The following is a 15162-nucleotide window of genomic DNA, read 5'->3' on the forward strand; positions in this document are numbered from 1 at the left end:
AATATGGTAAATATGTTAACTTTTGCTAATGTAAATACAAAATTTAATTTAATTTACGTTTTATTGTTACATAATTTTAATGTTATATGACATGACATTGTTTAGACTATAGCAGGTGTTTCAAGTTGCTCACTTTGTATTAAACTATAAACAATCATCTGCAACACTACTGAAAAAGGAACCACATAGTTCAGAAAAGGTGATATTTCCAAATATTTAGAAAATGACTTTTATTTGTAAATAATTTACCTTCAGGTAAATAAAATAGGAAATACTATAGACTCACCATAAAAACCATAAACTTGAGTAATTTGTCTAGATTCATGATTTCCTCTAGTAGTGTAATTCTATCAGGCCATTGGGCTTTTAAAGTTAATAACCTTGTAAAAGTTTTGAGACTATAATAACCACGATCAACAAAATCTCCCATAAGTATGTAATTTGTATCAGATACTTGGCCTCCACTCCTGAACAATTCTTCTAAATCATAAAACTAGAACAAAAATAAGTATTATAGTAATAATAAAATAAAATAAATCAAAATTATAAATAACAGGTCTCAATCTTAATATATATATGACATCAAAAAGAAAAAGGTTTGAAAAGTAGGTAATAAAAGCAAACAATGTAAATTTATAAAGCTATGAACAGACTGGACTACAATCACCAGCAATGTAAATCCCACAGTTTGGACATCATTTAAAGCAACTTGCTTGCTTGCACATAATACTAATATTTCATGTTTACACTGACAGTAATATTTCTAACAGTCCTGTACTTACTATAGAACCACTCACAGCTAGTACAGTCTCTGCTATTTAATATTGTTATAAGTTCAGACTTAAGAAAAATTTAAAAGAAAAACGTGTTTAAGCAACTGTGAAATCTACGGGATTAATTTAATCAAAGAATTTTATATAATATAAAATTTTATGAGAATGAAATGAGATTGCTCTAAGATGGAAGTTCATTTTGTAATTTTCTGAAAATGAATCGGTTAGATTTCAAAAAACTCCAACTAGCTGCTCAAAAAATTTTAAAAGGCAAGCCAACTTTCATTCTGCAATTTAATGGGCAACTGCATACTTTAAGTAGTGAATGACCAGAGACACTGATAATACAGACATGTTGAAACCTGCATAATTTGACATCTTGCATGGCAGTACCAACTTAAATTGAACATTAAATTATATATGCTATACAATACTAAATATTCTTGTTTTATATTCTGCTCAAATTTAATTTTTTTAAATAAATTACAGGCTTTTATTTATTTAGTTTATGTACAGTAATATTTTCGTAAAATCAATTCTTTTATTGTCCATATCTTCCTCTGTACCAAATGATTAAAAGGAAAAACAAAATTCAGCACAATCCGCAACAGTACAGAATCAAATAAAATTTATTACCTCATTTATTTTTCTTTTTTCATTTATACACCAATAGTACTTTTGAGGAATTCCTCATCAGTTGGTTAAAATTAAAAATTCTTTACTTTTAAAATTTTGTAAAAATATCAAAATCACACATTAAAATATTGTTGTACGCAGTCAAAAATTAAAATTTTTTAAAAATTAAAAATTCTTTAATTTATTAGACATGTTTATGGCCAGCCACTAAATACAGCACTGCATAAATATAATATAAATTTTATCTGACATCAACAAAAGTGCTGCTATTTCTTAGCAGCTTTGATAAGAGAATCATTATCAAACTCTGTCTGCAGATTGATCAAGCTGAATTTCCGTTTGTATTTGTAAATATTTTTCTGAAATGTTCAGTTTTTTATTATTGTAATCATTTTCAAATTAGTTTTTAAGTCAGTAATGGAATGTTTATTTATTATTAGATGGTCAGCAACATTAGAGAATCCAACTTTATTGTTTTTATAATAACTAAAATGTTCTGCAAATCTTGCTCTAAATGATCTGTTACGTTTTCTCAATATAAATTTTATCAGTCGCTGCATATTATTTTATATGATACCACATAAACTGTTAATTAATAATTATTATTATGGTTTCTTAAATGTCTTATATGATTGTTTTGCTTATATGCTAGTTTATATTTTTCATGGAAATGAGTTTAGAAGGTTGAGGAGAAAATAATGGAAAAGAACCCTTTTTTTTATTAAAAAAAGCCACAAGATGGCTATTTGGAAGACATCTGCAACTGACAAGACATAAGTAAACAAATAAATTTTTAAGTTTCTACTAAAACAAAGTGGTTTTTAAAATGAAGTAATGCAATTTATTAAAAAAATAAATAAACAAACTTGTCCATGAATATCACCACATACAGTTACAGGTGTTGATACGGGCATAATGTTTGGTTCTTCTAGAACCAAATCACACACTATATCACATAATTTCTGTAAAATACAAATGAAGCCAGGATTAATTACACAAAAATAAAATAAAAATTTCTACTGTAACTTAAAAGTTCTAACAAGATCTAAAATTTACAATTCTAAATAACAAAAAAACAGCTGTTTTATATATAATTTTTTATTTATACTATTTTAATGTGTTTATAAGTTCTACTACTATGGTATTAGAGAAGCTGGTTAACCGTACCTTAACAGCAGTTGAAATTAGTATACCATTAAAAGTTTGTAAACAAACAGTTGAAATTTCATTTCTCTATAACAATTCTATGAAACACTTTTTCAGACTAAATATCTTTTTTAGAAGGGTTATTCTTAAAATATTTTATCATTCTTTATGTATCATAATACTGAAACTATATCTGAAAAGATTAGAAAATTCTAAGCTGGCAGTTATAATATATATATATATATATATATAAGTTCTAACAAGATCTAAAATTTACAGTTCTAAATAACAAAAAAACAGCTGTTTTATATATAATTTTTTATTTATACTATTTTAATGTGTTTATAACTTATACTACTATGGTATTAGAGAAGCTGGTTAACCGTACCTTAACAGCAGTTGAAATTAGTATACCATTAAAAGTTTGTAAACAAACAGTTGAAATTTCATTTCTCTATAACAATTCTATGAAACACTTTTTCAGACTAAATATCTTTTTTAGAAGGGTTATTCTTAAAATATTTTATCATTCTTTATGTATCATAATACTGAAACTATATCTGAAAAGATTAGAAAATTCTAAGCTGGCAGTTATAATATATATATATATATATATATATATATATATATATACATACAGCATTTATGGCGTACTTATAATAATAGCAGTTATTTCATTTACAATAATATGAAATTTTGTTGCATGTTTTAACATGATAAATTCTGCTAGGACTTTTTATTTGTAACAAAATCTTAAATGAAGTGCTAAGATATAATTATAAGATATTTATTATCTACATACATTCCCATCCAAAATATATCTTGGGACTCGTTAAAAATGTGACAGTTTTTGGAATACAAAATACTGGATTTCTAATCACTCTGAGGCACCTAAGAATCAGGAAGACTGAATTTAGGAAATTTTAATTTTCTCACATAATTATATTTTAATTACAAATTTTATGAAAATGCTTCTTTGCCACAAAAACATTTGTGTCAAACCAGATTACAAAATTATTTTTATGCAGCACATTGCTTCAACCTGTTAGGTGCTTCACTTTTAATCTTTATTAAATTACTAACCCATCAAAATGATCTTTCGCAGAATCATTTAAAACTAAATTAAAGAATCTTCTTTTACAAAATTAACTTTATTTTTTTGGTGTGTTTTAAATAATACTACAAAAAACTGAATTTTCTGTATCCTTATTTTAAAACTTGCAAGTAGTACAGACTGAACTAATTAATTCCTCCTAGATTTCATTTTGTACTGCTTTTACTTTTTATCTTCACATATTTACTTAAAAATTATTTCATACATTTATTAGTTTTACAGATTAATAAAAATTTTACCCACTTTTTACAAAAAATTTTGTATTTTGTGATAATATTCTGATCAAGGTTTTTCCATGACTTTTCTCCATCATTCTAGGTAAATTAGAATAGTTATTTTTATTATCAATGAATTAGCATACTTATCCTTTCCAGAAGTGATTAATATAATATAATTGTGAATTTGAATAAAATATTTTTTTAACATCTTTTACACAAAACCTTTCATCCCTGTACTTGCATACTTAAGTTTACAGTTTGGAAAATGTATTCACCTTATATGTTTGGTTTATAAAATTATATTACCATCAGTAATCGCAAACATTAATATATTAAATGTGAGCCAAAAAAATACAGTAACAGTAATTTCATTGGTTTGTTAAACAATGTCAGTAGTATTTAATCAGGTTTATGTCAGTGTGTGCAGGTTATAATAAATAACATAAACCAGTAAACAATTTTATACTACTACAGTGGTTGGCCTAGCCTTGTGACTCATGAACTGACGATGAAAATCAACGATAATATTTGTGAAAATCGCCGCATTACAGTTACAGAACTCTTGCTGCATTTCCCCCAGACTTGCATGAAATTGTATCAGGGAAGCTTGGTTATCACAAGTTACGTGCAAGGTGGGTGCCAAAAATCTAAGGCAGCAGATTTCTACAGAGAAGGAATTGAAAAGCTTGTGCTTTTCAAAACATAAGTTACTTTCTGGACAGCCCTCGTATATATATAATATCTACCACCTGCCAAAATAGTGGTAGTATAGTACAAGTTCCTATTTCTACAAGCATGTAATCCACTGACAATAATTTCTCATAAATAATAACCAAAAACTGCCTTGGAAGATAAAAAAAGGATATATATATTGTATTTTTTATAATCAAAAACCAACTTGAACAAGTCAAGTACAGAATTACAAAGTAAATTAAATGACACTTACCTTATTTTTCTTTTCTTTATTTCAATAGCTCTTTCACAGGATCCTGCATATCAGTTGTATATAAATTATATAAAATTATAATCAAAACAACAATTTTTTTAGAAAAAATCAAAATTAAAATTATTATCATATACAGAAAACATTAAGTCAATAAAATAAATATTACATACATTTAAATATGACATCAATTAAGAATAAAAATTTAAAATTAACTTTAGAAATAAAATAATTATAAGATTCATACCATGTAACCTAAGACTACATAAGGTAACATTGGCTGGTCAGGTTACATGGTATAAATCTCGTAATTATTCTATTGACTTCATGTTTTCTATATATGATAGTAATTTCAATTTTAATTTTTTCTAAAAAAATTGTTATGTTTTGATATGTAATTTTATATAATTTATAAATACAACTGATGTTGCAGGATCCCACAAAAGTGCTATTGGAATAAGGAAAAGAAAAATAAGGTAAATGTCATTTTGTTTACTTTGTAATTTTGTACTTGGGTTGTTCAAATTGGTTTTTGATTATAAAAAATACAATATATTGGTACAGAGGAATATGAGTCTTGTAAGTATTGACTTTATAAAAATTATATATATATCTGTGTGTGTGTGTGTGAGTGCACACACACACACACACACACACACAGAGTGAGAGAGGGACAGACAGACAGAGAGCGAGCGAGAGGAAAAACTATTTTATTAAGCATTAGACAAAATTTAAATCAAATTAATAAAATGGAATTGAAAAAAACAATTATATAGATAAAAATATTTATTTAATATTACAATATTTTAGATAAAATGTATCGATCCATCCATAACATAATGCATTAACCATAAAATATAAAACAAATAGTAATAAAATAAATAAGTTATACGGCATTCTGTGGTTGACTTAAATTATTTTAATTACACTACTGCACTACACCTTTCAACAAAATAACTTCTGCCCACAAAATTTTTTTAAATCACTATTTTTTTAAACTTTTTGCATCACAAATTTTATTTATTTTTTTGTATTTATTAATAACTAATAAGTATTACATTTCATAATTTGTTTTCTTCTTTAATTTTTAATGACCTCTGATATCTGTAATAAAAAATTATATTAATTTTATAAAAAAATAAATAAATAGTTTTATCTAAGTATTTTTCAACACAATACTAATCACTAAGCAAATTTTTTTCTCTGAAGGTTACATCTGTAAAACATTATGAATTCTATATATTTCATACTGAAATGAAAGTTGTTCCTACTGTTATTGTTATTAAATATTAAAATTTACTGAAGAAAATCTCCACAAAATATAGAAATTATACAAAAGGGTACCTTGCTTTTCTTCATTATTATAATTGAAATGTTCTATAACTTTCTTTAGAGGTTTTAATACAAGAAGTAACACTTCAGAATTAAAATTATTATAATAAAAACAAAAATTATTATAATAAAACAATCTATGATCAATTTTAACATGAGAACTATCTGCTTAATGCTATTTCAGCTCTCATTAAAGTAATTATTTTTGTTGCAGGATACGTTTAAAAATACTATCATGATATACAGTATGAAAATAGTTTTAAAGAATTAAGCAAGAATTATATCATAGGAATTGATGAAATACATCTGAATTACCTGTTGGTATATGAAGAAGTAAAACTGGAATTTATAGATTTTAATAAGAATGCAATAGCAAAATAAAAAACAGAGCAAATACAGGTGAGAACTATCACACAATCACTTTAATGTGCTTATAAGTCATGTGAAGGTGTATTAGTTGAGGCCAGTTCAATCTCAGGAACAGTATAGAGGTACAAGAGAGGTGGTCATTCTAGTCCTTAGACCAGGGGTCTCAAAATATTCTAGCCTAAGGGCCATACTGACTTGTCCACAACCTTGGAACCTTGAGAGCCTAGAGCTAACTAGCTCATGATACCATCCTACCGTAGTTTCGAAATACGTGCAAATTTTCATTTCAGGACTAGCTGGCGAGTGAGATATCTATGGCACAGGGACCGAGGGTGGACTCCACTCCGTTCATAATTTCAATTGGTACTTATGAGCAAGGACATTTCATTGCGGCAGAGGTAGCCGATGAGTGTGCTGTACATTACGTATTGTTACGACTACTTACGACCATGCTAAATGTATAGTAGTGAAATTTTGTGGAGTAGAGAAATAAGTGCAGGATGTTGAAAAACTACAGTAGTGCAGCGATCTGAAAAGTTATACGTAGTGCGACTAGTGTGTTTTGTGACTATGGTTTTTCAGTGAAAATACAGTGTGTTTAATTGTGGAAGTTTAATTTAATTAATTAATTAAAAGTGTAATTTAATAGTATTAATTGGCATTATTTTGATTTGAAGTTACGTCTCTTTTGTGTGGATTTGCATAAATATGGAAAAGAAACGAAAGATAGAGAGTGAGTGCAGAACATTTAAAGAGCAATGGGGATATCAATATTTGTGATCGAGTCAAGTAATAAGGCAATGTGTATAATTTGCAAAAAAACAATATCAGTTCTCAAAGAATACAATATAAAATGTCATTATGAGACTAAACATTCTCAGAATTACTCCAGATTTACAAGAAGCCTACGGTTAGAAAAATATGAATCTTTGAAATGCAAGTTGAAATCTCAGTAATTGTTGTTTAAGAAAGTAAATGCTGAACCAAAAGCAGCAACTTGGTCAATCCATTTGAAGTGACCCAAGAGTCAAAAAAAATTAAAACTTAATTTAAACAGTTCTAAGATTTTTCAGAACTTCAATTGGAAATGACTGATTTGCAGTGCAGCGATATTTTTAAAGAAAAACATTTAAATCATCATTGCTGGAATTTTATAAGCGTCTTCCACTCACACAGTTTGATCAGGTGCATAAATTTGCTCGTGTCTTTTTTTCTGCTTTCGGCACTACTCATATACGTGAAAAAATATTCTCCAAAATGAAATATATAAAAAAATATTTATAGACCCAAATTAACCGATTATCATTTGAAGTCACCGTTGACAATTTCCATGAATAAACTCCACAACTGCAAACAATTGTCAGTGGAAAGTTACAGCTACTTAAATCTCAATAATCATAATTGTAATGTTTAATTTCATTATGGGAATTACGTATGTACTGTTGTTTTGGAGATAAATTTCATATCATTAATTACTTAAAATATTCAATTTCATTATGTATGTTAGTTATTGTATTTCTTAATCGGTCGTTAAATAAAAACATCTGATTATTTTGTATGATTTACATACTTTTTAAATAATTTTACAATGTAATCAAAATAAACTGTAGCCGGTTATTGGGCATGTCGATGGGCTGGATTGGTGGTACTCACAGGCTGTAGTTTGGAGACGCCTATCTTAGACTAAAAGGGAAGGTTTAAGAGTTATACCTAAAGACATTCAGAGATCAGAGAGGGGGTTTTATAATGTAGAACAAAATAAAGTTTTGTTGATGTACTCATCATGAAATGTAGCTTAATTTCTGAAAATAAAAACTCGTTTAAAAATTCCCTATCATGATAAAACCTATCCTGTCAGTAGAAAATTCAAATCGTTTAAATTTTTGTCCTTTGGATAACCTTTCATAACATCTGAATTTTATAATCAATTAAACATAGTTGTTTTTTAAATGTAAGTGAATAGTTGTTTTTGGAACACTCAACTCTACAGAACACTTATGCGCTGATTTTTTTCAGGCTATGCAAATATTGTTTATATCTAAGTGTAGCTAACTTAAACTTAACAAATCACAAAACACACTAAATATTCTGAATCGTAATCATGGTGACTAACAAGCTGCATACAGCTACTGAGCTTGTAACAAAGCACATATGTGCTGGTATAGAACTTGTTTACGAATCGAAAACTTTGCCATTTCTCTTTACTTTGGCATACAATTCAAGTCATGCTTGTTCCAAAACTGTAACTGGCTGCAACTTCACCATTATTTTACTGACACTGTACAAACCATGATGATAATATTTTTCCCAAAATAATTTAGAACTACATTTTTATTTTATGAATTTTTTTTAAGAACGTTTATACAGATGTAGCAAAATAATGTACAGGAGAAAACAGTAGCACTTAAAATAGTTCCATTTGCTTCACTCTGTTCAAAAGAACAGCCTAATAGTCGCACGTTTTGAGAAAATGTATTAAAAGGTGGAATCGACTGCAACTTATATCTACTAAAAGCAATAAAAGAAGATTCATACTTGCATACCTAAAAAACATCCACAATTGTTTTCCAAAAATATATGGACTAAAATCTAAAATTAATTTTACATAAAATTTGTCTTAATTAGTAATTATTACCTTACGGCTCTTGTAAGTTGATAAAAATTAGTAATAGCAACAAAAACATTCACACTGAACAAACTCCAGTTCTTTGGTATAATGACAAGAGAGTATCTTGACCATACAACACCAGTTGCAGCTAATGCAGATGACTGTGAAACACTCAATTTTTCAGCTGGACGTTGAATGTCACCAAGACCAGCTATTACAAGGCCCTGACAAATAAAATAAAATCTTTTATAAAAATTTACAGTTTTGTGCGTGTTTGTATGTGTGTGTGTGTGTGTATATAGATATATATATATATAAACACGAGGTTTGTTTAAAAATAGACCAATCTTTTTTATTTACGCACCAACAAAGATATTTAATTTAGTAACATTTAGTTGACAGCAATGTCTTCTACATAATCTCCTCTGTAACCACCTGTTTTTGGATTGTTGATATCTCGTTTAGTGTTCATGTTATTATTTGGGTGCAATATGTTTAAGTGTTAATAGTGATTTTTCTAACGTGCAATTTATTGATGATTGAACTTTTGTCTCAATGTCATAGCCGTAACCCCAGCTTTCGTATCCCATTACGATCCTTTGCATGAATGTTTTATCATCGGGTTGTTCAAGGAGTTGCCAGCATTTGTTCACTCAATGTTCTTTCTGCTGTTAGGTCATCAAACAAGGAACAAACTTTTGTAACTCTATGCATGTTCAATTTTTCAGTCAAAATGTCATGGCATGATCCAATTGAGATGCTAACCCTTTCTGAAGTTCTCTGACAGTCAATTGGCAATTTGTACACAAGAGACCATTAATTTCTTGAACATGTGTCATCAGTTGAAGGTCTTCTTGGTCGAGGGTTATCTTCAATTGACTGACAACCAGTTTTAAATTACGAAAATCATTCGTAGCATTGCATATGACCCAGAGCATCATCTCTGTAAGCTTCTTTCAAAACTTAAAGGGTTTCTGTGAGTTTTGTCCAGTTTCACGCAAAATTTTACGTTGTATAGTTCCTCCTGAAAAACGCACATTACAAAAATCACTACTAACATTTAAACATGTTGCACTCTAATAATAATAACAATAACATGAAAACTAAATGCGATATCAACAATCCAAGAACATGTAGTTACAGGGGAGGTCATGCGGAACACAATGCTGCCAGCCACATGTCACTAAATACCTCTGTTGGTACATAATTTAAAACATTCTTGTCTTAAACATATTTGTCTATATATATATACATAGACAAATATGTTTTTATATACATTAATTTATTTACATTAAATATTTTATAGTCCATTTCTTTTTCTCTGTACATAACTATATATAATATAATATTTTTTCAACCTCCACAAAGTACAGAATTACAGAACTACTTTTTTAAATTCATCAAAACGTTTTCAGGCCCAAGCCCTTCTTCGATGATATTTTTTATTTTAATAAATTCTTCTTTGTTTTCATTTAGACATTAATTTTAGCTTTTTACATTTTAAAAATTTCAGAACAATTGTTTTGAAATTTTTTAAATGTTTTAAATTTTATTAACAAGCAATTTTTACAAAATAAAATGTAAAAAGCTAAAATTAATGCGTAAATGTAAACAAAGAAGAATTTATTAAAATAAGAAATATCATCGAAGATGGGCTTTGGCTTGAAAACATTTTGATGAACATAAAAAAGTAAAGGTAGGAGTGTTCTCTAATTCTGTACTTTGCGGAGGCTATAAAAATAATATTGTATTATATTTTTACTTTTTCAAACATTACATACCTCTTATCAAATAATTATTAAAAAATAAATACTTAAATCCACTAGGTACAATAAAAGCAGTGGCAGCTCATAGCTAAAATTAGTGGCGATGTTGCTCCAGAAAACTTTTAGCTTTTGTTTCATAATTTTCTAAGAGGAAACAAACATCTATAAAATGTTAAAGTTTTCTATAAAAAAAAGAATCGATCAGAGTAACTAGAAGCAGGATAATAATTTAATTCTACACTATATCACATTCAAGAATAAGGTACATGGTTTTAAGCACAACAGATGCAGAAAAAAAAATACCTTCCACCAGCATGCAAGGGTCAGCACTGCGGGAGCGACAGTGCTCTCTCTCCCTTATAGCCTTGTGTGTAACTTCCTATGTGTGCACATGCAGAACAACCAAACACCACACTGCTGGAACTGTGAAAAGCACAGTTTCATACAAAGATTTTTGTATGTTTTTCATAAGTTGTGAAATGGCTACTAACATTAAGCTCAGGGATTATATATTGTACAAGTACATAAAAAGAATTAAAGAAAAAAGGAATTAATATCTAGTGGAAATAGGAGTGCTGCAGTTCCTAAGTGCCTATATGCAAGCCGTCACTGAATAAAAGGTACGAACACTCATCTATCTATAGTGATTTCAGAGCTTTAACTCAATCATCAGCAGACCAATTTTTTGTAAAATTCACAATTATAAATAAAATATAGTTATTTAAAAAAAAAAAAAATAGTTAAAATTTTAGAATCATTAGTAAAAATTTCCTATATCCCATGGTAACATAGGAGTTTTCATGGTATGAGGTATTTAAAAAAAAACTTTATTTATAACTATGTACAGGTGGTCAGGAAGTCACCGTACCCTTAAAGTTAATGAAAAGTATGAGTTAGGAGATTTGTTTAGAACATATGGTATTTTCATTGGGATCAGTTGGCAACAGTTTTTTACGTCACACATTCTGAGCAAAAGACAGTTGTGCAAAAATGGTTGACATGAGTAGTTACAGCATCGAGGAGTAGTTAATGATAAGTGTAAGAGGTTCATGAACAACATATGAATCAAACAATGAAGCTAATTAGCGATATGTTTCGGTAATAAGCCGCCATCACAAAACAACAATGTTGGCTTGGGTAAATGTGCATTTGAAACAGGCAGTGTTAAAGGTAGACCACAGAGTGGATAAAAGTTAATGCAGTTGGAAACACGCATTGCTGTTGCAGTTTCCATTGAACAATTCTTAATGAAATCAACTTGTAAACTGTCAGCTAAACTTCATATACCACAGACAACAACGCAAGATCATATGAAAAAGGACTTGAAAGTTAGGCCATTTCGTCCAATGTTCATCACTGGACTGTCAGACTGCAAACATGGAACGTCGTGCTGCATCCTGTTGAGCTTTATTAGAAAAATTCCCTGCTGCAGTGCACCGTGGAAAGGTGCTTTTTACAGACAAATTTGCAATTTATTGCAGTTCATATGCCAGAAATGTGTTATTTTGGGCGAAAGAAAATCCTATTATGCAACAGAGATGGAAAGAAATCCACCGCATGTCATGATATGAGCTGGAATGACAACTCGTCATTTGCTTGGTTCATATTTTTTTGATGGGCCAATGAATGCACAAACTTAAGATGTTGAAGGCACAATTAATACCACAACTTCAAGAGAAGGATCTCATGGAACAAGTACAGTTGCAGCAGGATGGAATACATGCACATGTTGCTAAATCAGTCCACGTGTTCCAGGATGTTGGATTGGCTGCGGTATTCCAGTGTCACCAGCTCCATTATCATGACCACCATGAAGTCCTGATTTTAACACACCATTATTTTTAGAAATTCTAAAACACCAATAGAAGATGACTTTTCACATTCGTTTTTATTTTCAATCTCAACTAACATACTTATACGGATAGAACATATTTGCATTTGAGTGGAGGTTACTTTTTGAATACATAAAGATTGACGGTAAATACAAACCCTATTAATTTTGTGTGAAAAGTTGTCTTTTGAATTCTGCATCTTATAGATAATGGTTCACTTTTTTTTCATAAAAAGGTGTGATGAATGGTTCTATAGTCACCACACTCCACAGCATTATTCTTTTTTGGCAATGCAATAAGCATTGATTTCAGCCAATGTGTTGGAATTTCCCCTGAGCATAATATGAGTTGAAAAACTGGCCAAAACACAATAGACAATTGATCGTCCTTCAGTAGTTTTAATAGTGTGCCGTGCATTTTTTCAGGTCCGACAACTTTACTATTTTTCATATTTTTAATTGCTTATATCATATCTTCTTTCATTTCATCTTCATCTAGACTTTCTTCTTGACCAGAATTGACATTATCCAGCATACGCTGTGCAGGCCTTGCATCACCAAATAATTCTTTGATGTATTTTTTCCATTTAGCATTTTTGTCATTCTCCTCTAGTATCATATTATCATGTTTGTCTTTCAAGTTATTTAGTACCACTTTACAGTACAAACCAGTGAATACTTTCATTTTCTTATGGACATTGAAAAAATTGTGTTTAGTCTACACCTCTTTGATTTTTTGACACTTCATCTTCAGCTATTCATCTTATGGATCTTTCTGCAAATAATTCTGCCCAGTCTCATGCACTCATTTCCATTACCTTTCGTCATTCTTTATCACTCGTAAATTCTAATATTTCAGTGGTCATCTATGCATTCCTTCTACTACACTGCAAGGCAAGGTGCCTCATTCTGAATTCTAGACTGCCCTTCCTTCTACTTTTCCCAGATGACATTTGGGTCTGTTACAGACTGCAATTCCACCATTAAATCTTTCATTTCTTTCGTAGCATGCATATGAATATCTGATTCTAGCAGCTTGCGATCATTGATCAGTTGTGGTGACGGTGATTTGCCCATCTGTGGAAAATGTGATTTTAACATAATAACAACTAGGTTGTAATCAGAATTCACATCAGCGCTAGGATATGTCTGCTCACATTTAACATATTTCTTCATGCTGACCTCTACTGAATTTTGCATTCCAATCGCCCACCCAAGACTATGGTGATTTCACCTCTTAGTGAGTTTTAATAATGTTGCAATCTGTTCATAGAACCACTCGATTTCCTTGCCATCCTTGTCTGCAGTAAGTGCATAAACTTGAATAATATTCAGAAGTCAAATTAGTTAACTTGATTCTTTCCAAAAACAGAACGTAATCCAAAACCCCATTGCCAATGTGTTCAACCATCAAAACAGGAGCACCCACTCTGTGACTAGGATCATTCAAACCGGAATAGAAAATCACTGCTTTGTCCAGCTTCACACTTCCGCAGCCAACGCCCTCACTAAGTCCAAGAATGTCTGTTATATAATTGCTTCCTCTCTACATCAGTGTTATGCAGTTTACCAGCTTGGAACAGACTGTGAATGTTCCATGTGGCTAATTTTACATTCCTATTGTTACTGCAGCTTTCATTTGTCAAGTGCATTTGTCGGTGCAGCCCCATCTGGAAATCCGATTGGGGGCTGTTTTACTTCCAGCTGATGATTTTACAATAACTCATGCCATGTTGACTGTTGACAATACTCCACTGGTTTCCCGATGTCTTTTGGGGGATTTTCTATCAGGGTTTACTCCTCTATAGCATGGTCTCATTTTGAGACCTTGGAGACTCTTCTACACATCCAACACAGCATGTACTTGGCTGGGGTACATAAACGTGCCACAGGTTCTGATTGCCATTTCATTTCTCCTTCTGTGGGACTAGCACCATATGATGGTTGAATTCAAATAAGTTTTCTCAAATCTAACTTCAACTTCATTTATGTAAGCTATTTTTAAAGATTGAAGAAGTATGTTTCATAATATTTGATACAAACATCTCATCATGTAGTTCATGATAATTACTGATCTTAGATTGATTTTTAATTTTTGTATAATTAGTGTTGTTTTTTTTTTAACAAAAAATAATTTCTGAACAAACTGAAAACAGTAATACAAGTATCATCCTACTTCTTGTACCTTTGCCAGCCTGAGAGTTGAGATAAGATATTGCAGTTCAGCCAAAGTAATCATTACGGTATCACATCCTTAGATGGCTCAGCAGTTTATAAAGAAATTCACCCCTCATTTGAAATGATATCAATAGGAAGATGACACCCAGCTATGTACAGAGTTTGTATGTATCTAAACAAAAAAATATTCATTTTTGACTACATGTTCAAATAAAACGAAAATGACAATTTCCCTTTTGTTTTCCTTC

At 29.9% G+C, this 15162-nt stretch overlaps 1 protein-coding gene across 3 annotated transcripts; it reads right to left on the reverse strand.

Moving 5' to 3' along the window:
- Positions 1-361: 361 nt before the first annotated feature.
- LOC142321333 (mitochondrial pyruvate carrier 2-like) lies at positions 362-15049 on the reverse strand. 3 transcript variants are annotated; one of them, XM_075359328.1, is made up of 3 exons: positions 14922-15049; positions 9167-9363; positions 362-493 (listed from the first exon to the last, which is right to left on the reverse strand). In XM_075359328.1, the coding sequence occupies exons 1-3, from the start codon at positions 14973-14975 to the stop codon at positions 481-483; spliced, it is 264 nt and encodes an 87-aa protein (XP_075215443.1). In that variant the 5' UTR covers positions 14976-15049; the 3' UTR covers positions 362-480. The 3 variants fall into 3 exon arrangements, with proteins under 3 accessions (XP_075215443.1, XP_075215442.1, XP_075215441.1); XM_075359327.1 differs by lacking the exon at positions 362-493 and adding an exon at positions 2220-2371; XM_075359326.1 differs by lacking the exon at positions 362-493 and adding an exon at positions 5660-5934.
- Between the last annotated feature and the right edge of the window lie 113 nt (positions 15050-15162).

The sequence above is a fragment of the Lycorma delicatula genome, chromosome 3 (genome assembly GCF_047948215.1).
Source record: "Lycorma delicatula isolate Av1 chromosome 3, ASM4794821v1, whole genome shotgun sequence".
NCBI classification, from domain to species: domain Eukaryota; kingdom Metazoa; phylum Arthropoda; class Insecta; order Hemiptera; family Fulgoridae; genus Lycorma; species Lycorma delicatula.

Coding starts and splice junctions, on each gene's coding strand:
- LOC142321333 (XM_075359326.1), bottom strand. CDS start 14,975: ATGATTACTTTGGCTGAACTGCAATATCTTATCTCAACTCTCAGGCTG. Junction 9,364..14,921: donor CAACTCTCAGGCTGGCAAAG/GTACAAGAAGTA, acceptor TTTATTTGTCAG/GGCCTTGTAATAGCTGGTCT. Junction 5,935..9,166: donor CAACTTACAAGAGCCGTAAG/GTAATAATTACT, acceptor TTTTTATTACAG/ATATCAGAGGTCATTAAAAA.